A 13,517-nucleotide genomic window follows, 5' to 3' on the forward strand; every position below is an offset into this window, starting at 1 on the left:
CCCTTAGCATATCCTTTTGCACTCTTCCTACTCTTGGCTAACGTGATGGGCGGGAGAATCACTACGGTTTGCAAGAATGCATATTAGCTTCGTTTATTTGAACCCAGTCATTTTTATTCTGAACTGTTTAAAGAAAAATAACGTAAATCTAAAAGTTAAATCCTGCTACGTTTTTTTGTGTGGTTGCTTGTTTTTTTTTTTTCCCCCAAATGTTCTTCTCTCTCCAGAATGCTAAGGCAATGACAGTTTTACCAGAACAAGGATGAAGGCACTGGCAGAACTGGGAGTTGTAGCTTCAAGACAGAGTTGTAGTTCTTCAACAGATGCCTGCTGTCTTAATGTAAGACACTAAAACTGAATGCTTTGATATTATTAAGCGGCAAAAAATATTTAAGCAATTAAGAAAGCACAACAGGCATCAGGGTGCTGCATGTGTTAGAAAGTGTGAGTCTCTTGATATAGTTCTTCTGATTTCTAAAATTTCATAAAGGGGTTTAGATAAAAAATTTCCAGTAGAGTAACTTTAATAAAAGATGCATCTAAACCTCCCAGATAATATTGAAACACTTTACTAAGGAAAATTCACAAATTCACAGCAGAAATATACATTTTATGGACATACACATATGTATGGCTCCATGCTAACACAGAATTACTTTTCCAAAGTGAGCAGCCTTAGTAAAGCCAATTGGACCATCCTTGTAAGAGGAATTATGCATGTGCCAAAGCATTTGCCTTATCAGAAGGCACCTTGAACTACCCTGGCAGCAGTGAGTCTGCTAATAAATGAAGCACAGTGATGCAAGTGGATCAGAACCTCTCCAAGAAGGGCAAAAATTTGGATGGGCTAATTCCAGTACAGCCAAAGTGGTCAGAAATGAGAGAGGAGAAGGTTTGATTTTTGGGTATGATAGGTACCCCGGTTAATAATCAACTAACCTTTAATGTCGGGACAAGCTCTTCAGTGCTAATGCATTACTCTTTTTATGAAGAAACTTCAACTTTAAGGTGTAGCTAATCAGTTATAGTATTTTTTCACTTCAAGTGCATTTTTATATTCAGCAGGTACCAAGCCTCTGATTTTGCATGCTGAGGAAAAAATAATGCTCTCAAAATTATGTATATTGCTTGTTAGTTCTCTGGAAATGTAGACACACAGTGGCAGTCCAAAATAGAGATCTTTGAAAATGTATATCACCCCAGAGTGGGATTAAGATATATTGATTACATACAATTTTTTGGATTAAAGAAAAAAGTTAATCTGTTAATTTCTATTGATCTTCATTAGCTAGTTGAGCCAGGGAACGATTTTTTAAAAACAACCTGTAGAGGGCAACATCCACTCACAGACAGAGCGTCACGCACGATCACTATTTCTTCCTGCCTAGTCTGTGTGCATTGGTTTGTACGGTCTAGGGAATGAAGTCAACCCTGTATGTTAAAACCTGTACCCTTGACAGAAGATGTCAAAAAGGCCATGATGCAAACGATGCGCTGATTTGTCCCCGTCTGTAGTTATGGAATTGAGAGGATCGAAAGGAGAGATGAGCACAGGTCTCTCTAAAGTAGAGTCATTAAGAAGTACTTTGTCTTGCTAACATATGCAGAATTTAAGCATGCTCCCAGTACTGTAAATCTTTAAGACTGTGTCTCCAGGCCTTTACAATATGCTGCCCAGGCTAACAGTCTTCACAGTGGTATTTGGAAATCCAAAGAGAAAATAAATTGTTGTCTTACATGTTTGTGCGCGCGTGTGTGGTGTGTGTGCATGCGCACATGTGTGTAAGCTGCCACAAACAGGATGTGGTAATGTGACTTCTGTTGTTCAAATTCTTTGCTTTATTAAGCAGGCAGGGTGGTCTTTCAAACCAAAAAGACCCTTCTAGTGATTTATACAGCTATGTAATACTATAGTAGTAAATTAAATAATGCTTCTATGATTTGTAAGCATCCATTTTCTATTTGAGAATTCACAATGATGCAGATGTAAATAACTTTTTATAGAATACACCCTTTTAAATAGTGCAGGTTTTAAAACCGGGATGTATGCATAAAACACACAGAGTATGCATATCCTTTAAGTGTTGTCTCAAGGTGACATACTACATTTTTTGTATTTATATTTTGTGATACTGTAATTAAATCTGAGAGGTTAGGTATCTGGCATCAAAATACATATAAACTCAAAAAACTAGCATCAGCAGTGTGGTCTGGTTTTCATGCATGGTGGGCCACTTAACTGTCAAATAGTGACGTCTATTAAGAAGTTATTTCCAAGAAGGTGTTTCATTTACACTGTTGTCAGATCTGCTGACTAATTTACAGCTTGGTTGAATGGTAAGGGATCTGCTCAGATGGCAGGGCTACGGCGAGCTGTGACTTTTCTCCAAGTGAACCGCGGTTGTTCCTCATCACTGACAAAATGAGAAATACAGCCCCAGAGGTGCAGTTTTCTGATGAAGGTGCTAGAGGGCTGCAGCAGGCTGTTTGTTTTTAAAGCCCTTAACTATATTCTAATAAGAGTACACATTGGCTTCATGTAGTGGGAATTACTGGAGACTTTAGATATGGACAGAGGGAAGAAAGATGAATTTATGGAAAAATGACCATCACCTAAAATTAAGCAACCATCATGGAACAAATAATGTCATTAAATACAGTGTAAGTTTATTTAATGCCGATGTCTATCAATATATACCTATAAGTACTGATTGTCTTTGCCTATTTTGATGCCTTTTTTTCAAGAGCTCCTTTAAAAATACATCTTTTGTTAGGGACTCAGAAAAAGATATTGATATTATTTAGACACTCAACATACAAATTGCTATGCCTTTGAAGAAGGACTTCAGAAGGTGATGCTAGGGGAGAGAAGGAGTTTGAAAAGGAATATATTTTAAAGTAAGAAGACAGATGATGCTTGTTTCAAACTCTTATAGGCACATAAATAACTGCATATTTAGTAAAAAACATATTCTGGCAACTTGGGCTTCAAGAGAAGTAGCCAGTCTAAATGCATTCTAGCTTTACTCTGCTCCATCCAAGGGGATTTGTGCATAAGAACAGTTTCAGTTTCTTCTGTAGGCATTTCACACTTTCCAATGGTCACTTAATATACTATATATAATTGAACAATGATGATGCCATGTAGCACACTAACCAAAGAAAGCCACCAGAACCTTCCTAAACATAACTGCTGATTATTCTGTAGCATTATTTAACAGAAAGATGATATATGAAGCATTGCCACTCCCCTCCCCTAGTTGCCTTCTGTTCCACTCAACTGTCAGTGACAGAAGAAACCACCAAAACCTGTGCTCTTACAAAAAATCTCCATTCCTTTTTCAATTTTCTATCTAGTCCCATGTACAGAAATCTCCTTTCTCAAGTATGCTACCCTTCAGGTCTGACTTATGTAATGTGCAAGGTTGTAATCTGCACATGCTTTGGGAGAATATTCAAGCTGATGAGGTCAGCTGCAGACTCAATCTCCTTACTTGATCCATATATTTAGAGGATAAGGGATTTTCATTCATTGCTGCTGCTGTAACACTTTTAATCCTGAACACATTGCTAAAGGTATTTGGTATCTCCTTCCTGTCACTATACCTTTCCATGTTTCTGTCCTGCCCTCCTAATGGCTCTTTATAATTCAAGATGCTTGAAATTAACTTGATAAGGGGGCAGGGGAAAGTTGCACTACTTTTTGCATATTTCTGCTGAGGAATACAGCTACACTACACCACACAACACAAAACAAGGAACTGTTTCAACAAACTAGGATCCAGCACAAGGATAAGGGCTATTTTACAGGCTCAGAAGTAAACTAACAACATGGAAATTAGCTTTGACAGTAGTTGCAGGTATGGAAAAATACACATAACAGCATAAATCCACATAGTATGTAAGTGCCTACAATTATGCTAGCAGAAGCACTATTACCCAAGCATCTAAAACCACAGAGAAAGCAAGCCAAATAACTTGTTAATTGTGCTTTGTATGCAAAAAGTTCATATTCGGTACATACAAACAGGACATTCTGTAATGGCAGGGGAAGGAGAAGGCTCTGACTGAAAGCTCATGCAAAACAGAGATTGTATCTAGCTACAAAAAGCAATCATAGCATTATCTCCAACCTACCGTCTATTGGACTCTTACCTTTTTGACGTCCCTGACTAGATGATACAGAGTGTTGGATGGTCCATGTCTCTGCAAAGGACAAATAAAGAAGAATAAAATAGTTTTGCATTGTCCAAAGACCTGCAAGATGTAAATGCTGAATTGGCTTTCTCACCTTAGCAGTTTAAAAATCAGGCAACTGAGAGCATTTCAATAGTATAGTGTTATAAATTTTAAAAAAAATCAATTACAAGAGCATTATTTTACCTGACTTTTCTTTTGTACAAAAGCCTTCAGTAAGAAAACCACAAGAACTGCCATACTGGATGAAAACTAAGGTCCTATCTAAGGTCCTATACACTTTTGGAAGACTGACTTCTGGTCACCATCCATGTGAAACATCTCTGGATAACAGCTGAGTGTGGCATCTTATGATGGCAGGGCTTTGAAAAATACCAGCAGCAAAAAATTTCTTGAAAAGGGCCATGCACAATATCACAACCTCTCTCCAACAGACAGAACTAGCAATCCTAAGAACTAGACAATGCTTTAAGATTTTTTCCATACCACTTAAGTAATTTAAACTTATTGGTTTCTCTTGGTAGACAATAATAATGTGAATGCTGGAATGTGTTTTGCAGTTAAGAACCCAGAAGGAATTTGAACCTGAATTTTGAACAGTTTTCTGTTCATTTTAAGGGCAAAGATATAAAACTTGCAAACAGGCTTTTAAAAGTCAGAACTATAATTTTTGGAACATTCTGTGAGGACATTGGGAAATCCTTCACTGTAATAGACCTCCTGAAATCATCAGATTTCACCGTTAAATTCAGAATATTATCCCAAGAAGTTTGCTTCTATTTGTTTTCTAGTGGCTGAGTCTGATTAACTGTTGCAAGATTTTTCTGAAACTATAAGGGCTTATACTGTCCGGAGTCATGTATCACCATCCTACAGGTCCTAACTTGCCAGTTACTGTCTTCCAACCAGTGCCATCTGCCTAAATCTCAGGTCTATCATATTGGAATTACAATGACCAGAAATCAGCTGGTACTGTGTGGGGCTTAATCTGTGTTTTACAAAATCTGTACAGCAGATTAGGTGGGTAAGACACAGTGTGTTCCATTAAATGAGAGACAAAGCTAAAAGACAATGTGGACTTCTAACATGGAAAATGTCCTCAGCAGCTGTTGACTGCCTTGTGCATCATCATGTCATTGTCATACGAGTGTGAGCTAGAACAATGAATATAGAGATAGAAAATTTGCCTTAGGTTGGCCCTACCGTATTGTACAATTCCTCTAGTCGGGAGATGGTGAGAAAACGATGCATGCTTACTCCATTTTCTATGAGTAATTTCACAAAATCCACTCTGTCCAACACCAGTGCATCCAGCATTGCTTGCTCAAGGGAGCCCACCTGAAAAGCAAGCGATTAATTCAGGCTGTTCCTGGGCATCGCAGGGTGTATCCGGCTGGTCTGGTCAACCTGGCACAAGCAGGGAATCCTGACAAAATTCTGAGGGTTGCTCTGCTAAGCTTAAAATGGGATAATCACAGTTTTAGTCTATATTGGTTTCTCTGACTCAGGGCAGCATTTCAAAAATGAGTGTCAGAATGTCAAGATTAACATGCTCTAGGAAATCCAGATTAGGACCAAAGAACTGGAACCCAGGAAACTGATGACCACACCTCCACACTATTCACCATCTCATTATTATCTTTATTTCTTGCTTTCCTGACAAACATTTTATTTATATTGGGTATATTTGTTATGTGCACACACCCTCACTTTAATTCTGTCTTTACTGGCTTTTTCCTCTGTTAGTGGTGTGGAAACTCAGGGAAATTTTGACACCCAGGAAGCAGAAATAGCTCCACCATTAGCATTTCTTTGAAGGGCCAAATGCAAGAGGTCTTCTTATGCAAAACCTCTCCTTTTCTATGTCTTGCAGGTTGGAGGGAGTTAGAAGGACGAGAAATTACCTCACACTTCCAGCTTTTAGCTTGCAAAATGATTGCAGCTTGCAGCAGTTATGCAAATTTTTGCTATGATGTGGTGATGGAGTGACAACGATAAGGACAGTTTAGTATCATTAAAATCCCTGCTATGTTTAGGTGCATGCTTATGCCCAATATTGAAGACAAGATAAATAGTCCTGTTCACTCTATAACTGAAAAGGCAGGGATTTTTGAAACTAGCTTTAAGGGGCAGCAAGCCCCAGAAACTACATTTAAAGCAAGGACATTTAAACAGAAACTTTTCCTTTTGTTGCAATTTTTCCATTGGGAGTTGTAAGTGGTCATGTAAGGACAGCATATGAAATTTTCATGATGGCGACAAAACAAGTGTCACAAAAAAGAATATTGTGATCCAATTAAACCTTCCAAATGATATGGTGGGCTTTGAGGAGCTACAGGTAGAGACAGAGCCATTCTGTTTTTGTTTGGTTTTTTTTTTTTTTTTTGGTGACTTCTACCACTGTAAAAGCTGCAGCACAAGTTGGGAGTTGACTACTCCTCCTCTGCTCCACACAGCATTCAATAACCCCTGTATTTACAGCCCTCCCACCCTGCAGAGAGGGTCTACCCGTGGTGCCCCCCAGGGGAATGGTGTTGGCCAGGGAGCCTGTCCTCACAGCTGGCAGATGGAGCATAGGATGGGGCAGATGTGAAGCAGGCAGTTTGATGCAGAGCAGCACTGGGCACGAAATTAACACCAGCTCAGGTTTGGAGCCACAGCATTTCTGTGGTGACATTGCTGATCAACTCTCGTGGTCCACTTGATGACCTCCAACATTTGTGCAGCATATTTTTGACGTCCAATCATCATCAAATTCAGTATTTGTATATAAAAGCATATTGCTTGAAGAGCAAAAAGAAATTTTGCCTTTCCTTTAACTTACAGGCTAACATTGTAACATGGCTGTAAACAGATACTTGTTTTTCTCAGCTTGCAGAATCATTGCCTGATAGTACAAATGTGTTGGTTCCCGTTTCTTTGAAGGTGTGGGCTCTCAGTGTTACGGCATCGCTAGATGTCAGCATTTCCTTGAACAAGTGAATGTATTAACATCTTTATAACCGTGCCTGCCTTCAGTAGCTGTGAATGGGAACTTTGTGTTTGGCTGGGAGCATGACTCAGTATATTTTAAACTGTGTTAAAACCACCGCCGCCAACAGAACGCATTTAATGTTGTGTAGGGTTTAAAGTGTTTTCAGTAGAAGATGCTGTATATATACTGTACCGGCCACTGTTGCCCATAAATAAAGATCTGACTGCGGGCGATGTCTACTCTGTTCCAGGCTAATGCTAGGCTCAGCTGATCGGGAGCAGATGCGTTAGCTCCTGTGTACACAGACAAGGGTGCAGGGAGGAGAGGAGGAGAAAAAAGAAACAAGACATCCTTTAGACTTAACAGACCACCATGGTAATTCCTCTTTGTCAAAAGTCTCACAGATGTCATTTCTGCAACTGATCCCATATTAAAACAAAACCAAACCTTCCATTGTCCCTGTAATAAAATACTCATTCTCAAATCTGAATATATGGTTTTCAGATTGTCTCATAAACATTAACTATTTCCTCACATCCCCCTTGAAAAATACAGTAGGTACATGTGATAGCGGCAGATACAACTTGCAGTGGAGTGAACTGGTTTCCCTCCTCTCAGACAGTAAGCAAGAGCAGAAGCCAGGAGGGATACTGATCCAGCTGCAGGAATACGCGTGCACACACACATATGCACGAGTGCACACATACAAAATGTGCATCTAGCAATTGCAAACTGGTCCAACTCACAGAGGCCCCACTGATTTCAATAGTCATGCATTTCATACACATTCTTTTATACATTCCCACCTGATAAGGTGGGGATCCTGTACAAGCATAGGAATTTCTCCTTTATCTGTTTGTACTGAGGGGTCTTGGTGGGACAAATTTCCCTTCAAACACGCAATATTCATGTAAGAAACCATGCTATAATGCTGGTGTCAAGGCATAATATATCCAAATTAAATAGGAAACTATGAAGATGATAGGATTGGTTTGGAGCTGTTTGGTTTTTGGAAGGGATGGGATGTTTTTCCCTGTAGTTTTAATGGACACTGTGGGACATTCCTGCCCTGCTGTGCTTTTTTAATATTTCACTAAGGATTTCATGGTTATTAGCTGATTTGTAATAATAAAACAGTATTTGTTCTTCAGTGTCATAGGGAGAACTGGCCCAAATGAACTGATCAAACAAATAAATAAAGAACCCTTCAACTTTTAACTACATAGCTGCCTGCAGTGATTAGGTGATGGTATAAAGGCTCATTTTTTAAAGGCCTTATACCTCCACTGTTCTCTTGTCTTTATTAATTCTTATACTGATATCATGGAGTGAGGACAAACAAGAGCTTTTCATTACTTCAAAGCGTTTCTGTCCCCATTTCAGTACTATTCAAAATCACACACTGTTCCAGCTGAAAGTGGACTCTGAAATTGGAGGCATAGAAAACATAAAGCGTAACATGCTGGCCGCTGAAATTCTCTGTGAAGGATCAGTTCAGCAGACCTTTGGGAAGCTTAGTTTAATTTAATAACTCTCAACTTTGCAGTCGGTTCACTGCCATGAAACTTTGCCAAATACTTGGCAATATCTACAGCAATTATTTGGGAGCTGGTGGACTGTAGATCATCCATATCACTTTCATTTATTACAGAAATGAGCTCTGATAAAAAGGTAGGTGATGCAGGAGCAGAATGATAGAAAGAAATGAAGAAAAGAAGAAAAAAACCAGTGAAAACAGTAAAAGACCTTGCTGTGACTAAGAAGTAACAGGAATACCCCTTTGTGTAAGACACAGCTTCTCATTGCTATGTACTACAACACGGACAAAAGCTCTCACAAGAGACCTCGTGCGGGATGCCAATGACACCTGAACCTTTCTGAGTTTCTTACACAAGCAACATGCAACATTCAAGAACAGAAAATATTTACCTTTGGGAAGGGCAAAAAAGTCTCTACAGCTTTATTTATAAAAACAGAAAAAACTACCTGCAGTGGGTATGATAGTGTAAATGAAGTACAGAGAGCAAATAACATTCTCCCCCTTTCTGAAGCAAATAACAGATCCTCGCAAAAAGCCATTGGATCTCCTCCTTCCCATCCGTGTGCCTGCAGGAGAAGCGAGAGCTTTGGCAGGTGCTCAGGCAAGCTGTCTGGTGAGCAGTGGAGGAGGTACATGGATGATTTCAAAAACCCAGGGGGAATGATGGTGACCCTGCAGCCAGGCACCATTTTGCACATGTGATGTGGGAGCTCCACCTCCTGATTTTCCTAAACTGACTGCAGCCTACAGTCTGGGTAGCCAGAGGTGCAACCTGGTAAGAAAACATATTGGATCAAGAGTGGATCAGATAGACTTGAGGAAGGAAGTGGGCTAGGTAGACTGTCCCCACTTCAGCCAAAACTCAAGACAAATCATAGAGGCTCCGGGTGAATACCTTCTGACCCCTAGCAGAGAGCCTTCCCCATTTTGTGTCGAGTGGCCTAGCCTTCCTGGGCCTTTTCGTGCTTTAGGAAGGACCCAGCTGCTGGATGAACATAGGGCCTTCTGGTGCATCTAATCATGTGAAAGACCAGCTGGCATGGGGCATGAGATGGTGGCTGCATCTCCAGAAAGGCCCCCAAGCCCAGCAGTTCATCAGAATTGTTTTCTTTGAGCATGCTTATTGCTCAAAATACTGATCAGAGGGGAAAGCAAGCCGTGGCCCAGCCTCTGTCCTTCCCACCTCCCTCCATAATGTTTAAGGCTGCCAGCAGTGGACAAGTTTTCCTGTAGGTGCATGTGCAGTCCCAGAGATGATGCTCTTCTCAGTGCTTGTTACCATAATGGTTCATTTCATTGTTTTCCAGAGCGCTGCAGACATTTGGCAGTTGAAGGAAATGCACAGTTTCTCAAGTGGTTTTTGTACTTCAGGTCCAAACCAGTCCATCAGCTAGGGTGTAGACTGGGCAGTACAGGTCTGCATGCTGGGGCTCTGATGCCCATGGTAGGATGGCTGCTCCCAGAGTGAGGTTTGTTGCTGGAAAGCCCTTGTACCCTTCTCCTCTTTCCTGTCTTCTCTATGTAGTTTTCAGGTGAACGTGGATTGCACTGGCATTATATAAGAGGAGAAGGAAAAGAAAACCTATAGAAGTTTGTACAGAGCAGCATATGGGCTGCAGGTGCCATTTAATCAATTTTATTCCAGGATGGACTGATGACTTTTGACTCAAATGAAAAGAAAGTAATCAGGCTATTTCGGGTGGAATTCTATCCAGTATTAAGAAGTAAAAATAATTCCACCAATATAAGAAATACTCTCCAGAACAAATGTGAGGTGCGTTTTTTTAAGAAAAGAAAATAATTTTCAATGATTTAAATCATTTTCTTGATTGTATTCGGTTCCACAGAGCATAGATTTGAGTCAGTAAGAAGAATCCAAAAAGTGGCCTCTCTGAGGACTCATCTTGCTCATGAGTGTCACTGGAATGTACCCAAATCAAAGCCAAACGGTATTTGGGAAATCAAAAAATAAAGTAGAGTTAATAACCTACTGCTCTCATCAGCTCAACACAGGGATCATACTGGAACCACCTCTTAGGCCCTTAACACTGTCAGTGGTGAGAAATTAGCATTTCCTCTTCTTATGGTTCTGTTTCATCCTGTGTCATGGAAAGATTCTCTGCTTAGTTGCATTGTATTATTTTAACTACTGTAGTATACTTACTGCTTTAAATAGTGTTTTAGGCAATATGACTAATGTCTATGTATTTAGTCATTACTCTGGTGTACGGCTGAGCATAAGATATGTTCCTCAAAAGAATGTTTTAAGACAATATGACTAATGTCTGCAGTGGGACTCTTCCTTCTGTTCATCTGCTCCTAGAAGAAAAGTTGCATTTGGGATGCAATGCGTCAATTTGGCAGTATTTTATTTTATTATAGACATGGCTGGATATAGCTAGACAATGCAAGGATGGTGAGAAGTTCAAAGAACAATAAGGAGATACGGGACAGCTGTTAGTTCCTGCAGGTGTTAACTTCATGCTCTTAGACAGCCATCCAGGAGTGCTTGGATATCTTGCATAGATTCTTCTGGTAAAAAGTCAGATGATCTATCCAACATCTTTGACCAAAAATGCAATAGTCCTTGATGATAAGGCCTGGGACCATAAACTTGACTCTGTATGCTAGGTGAGCCAGGGTACACATCAGACAATGAGTGTTGTGCCCTTGCGGGATCCCAGATTACTGAAGAGACAGGCTGCAGGCTGTTATAAACTGGCTAAATTTTACTGTGATCAATGTAAACCTCTAAAGGATTCTCCTGGAATAATCTATGATACTTAGTGCTTTGGAATCTGGAAAGCTGAAACGACACAAAACTGATTTACCTAGACAGAAACGGTTGTTGGAGACTCATTTCCACAGTGCTTCTAAGCATGTCAGTGTCCTCTTTGAATCATCATTTAAAGAAAAGAATTAAATTAGGGAAAATAGCAATCCAAATTAACTTTCTGCTCTGCATCTTAGCACGTCTTACATTGTCTTCCGTTTTAGCAGCTCTTTGGTGAAAAGGCTGTGTTTCCACTGCATTTGCTACAAGCATCTTCGTGGCATTTAGCAAATCAATTGACAATAACAAAGCTCATAGCAACAACAACTATAAGGGCACTAACCAGATATCTGGCCTAACTCTGAAATCCTTCTGTGTCAGTGATTTCATGGTTGGCAGACCATCACACAGTCTTCCAGGACCATCTGATACTACATGATGGCTGTTCAGTGAGCATGAATCATGACTTATTCACAGGCTGGAAAGTATGCAGAGACATCAGATCTGCATTAGCCTAACATTGCTTATCTCAGAGAGTTACATGGCAGTAATATTACAATATGCATATACCACACAACACCTCTTTCCCAATGCTAACAATTGCACCAGGAAGGCTTCTGTAGCACCAGCTGAAACATGGCTGGTGCTGCTAGTATGCTCCAGACATTGCAACAGCTTCATGAACTAGGATCTTTGATGCCACTTCAAAACAATTATATTTTAGAATATCTCCATATGCTGTCTTCAACTTCCCTGTCATATGCCTTCTGCTCAATTAACAGCTGCAAAAGGACAAAATGCATTACTCTCTGAGTTCCAACTGTTCAAGTTAAGAAAGCACAAACAGTTAAACTGTATTGATAAATGTACTTGCTACAAATTCATGCAATTGGAAACTTACTTGTACATTTGCATGGCTCTCGAAATTAAAAAAAAAAAAAAGGAATTCACAGGCCATATGCTGTTGTGACATCCATGCAATGTAAATTGATAACCAGTTTGGATGCCATTCCCTAGTTTATTGGAGATCACTTCCAAGAAAGATAGATCTGCTGACAAGATTAAACAAGTGACTCATGAAAACAAACAAGGAAATAATCTCTCATAGTCAGTGCAGGGTTTGGGGCTTGTGCAATATCGTGTCCAGGAGAGTTCCCGCATTGGCAGTGTGCCTGGTGAGGGTTTATAAAGAGACTAGCTCATCGCAAACTCTACACAGCAAGCAGAAAATGATACTTCATGTTTCCCAGTCCTTGTCCTCCTCCTACTCCCTGAATAAAATCACTCACACCAGAGTGGGATTGGTAATTAGCTGGTATGCGCCTTGAATACTGGCTAGCGAGAACTGCAAAATCCTCATTGGTGAGACTGAGAAAAAGTAACCAGTAATCACTCAGCAGTTTCACGCGTTTCTCTGTCCCCTTTTCATACAGTGCTGAAGAGGTGAAGAAATTAGTTCCTGAATCTAAACTTACGAATTTCAAGATAATTCAGACCCCATCTTCAAAGCTGCTTACTAGTAAATCAATAGACAAGTGGTTCAGCACTGCTACCTTGTATTTCTTGATCTGATAAAATAACAACTATCCATCAGCCTGATAGGGTGTATTTACAGAAAGGCAGTATTTCTTTCAGGGTGGGCCAGAACCTTTGTACAAAGACATGGTATGAATAAGATAACTGACTTGACTAAGACAAGAGATCTCATCTTTGCACACATTGATTACAAATTGTATGGACTTTCATTCCCTGTGATCAGAAAGCTCAGATTAACAAGAGGCATCTGATAAATCTAATCTTCATTGAGTATCTTCATAATCAGAAAGTGTTAAGGAGCAGGGAAGATGAGGTGTAAGTTTTAGTTCTTCTGGCTCTTGAGCAAGACACAAGTGCTGCTGCCAACAGCAGATTACCAAATCAAGATTGTCAGGCAAGCATGAAAGGAGATGTCAAAACTACTTACACAGGTCGAGGCACTGTCTGAGCTAACAAAGTTCACTATCATGTCTTGCACTACTATTATGAAGAGGGAG

At 39.9% G+C, this 13,517-nt stretch overlaps 1 protein-coding gene across 10 annotated transcripts in view; it reads right to left on the reverse strand.

The window, feature by feature from the left end:
- TRPM3 (transient receptor potential cation channel subfamily M member 3) overlaps positions 1–13,517 on the reverse strand; it is a 463,424-nt gene that overhangs the window by 56,122 nt on the left and 393,785 nt on the right. For all 10 annotated transcript variants that reach the window (XR_015700935.1, XR_015700934.1, XM_087741457.1 and 7 more), the window contains exons 10-12: positions 7,364–7,464; positions 5,401–5,535; positions 4,156–4,206 (exon numbers count right to left, since the gene is read on the reverse strand). Coding sequence is in view for 8 of the 10 variants with exons in the window: in XM_087741457.1 (XP_087597583.1) it covers positions 4,156–4,206; positions 5,401–5,535; positions 7,364–7,464 (287 nt within the window). In the remaining 2 variants the exon portion in view is untranslated. The remainder of the gene's footprint in view (positions 1–4,155; positions 4,207–5,400; positions 5,536–7,363; positions 7,465–13,517) is intronic.

The sequence above is a fragment of the Nipponia nippon genome, unplaced genomic scaffold, assembly GCF_047370975.1.
Source record: "Nipponia nippon isolate SJK-2023a ecotype South Korea unplaced genomic scaffold, ASM4737097v1 scaffold_8, whole genome shotgun sequence".
Lineage (NCBI taxonomy): Eukaryota > Metazoa > Chordata > Aves > Pelecaniformes > Threskiornithidae > Nipponia > Nipponia nippon.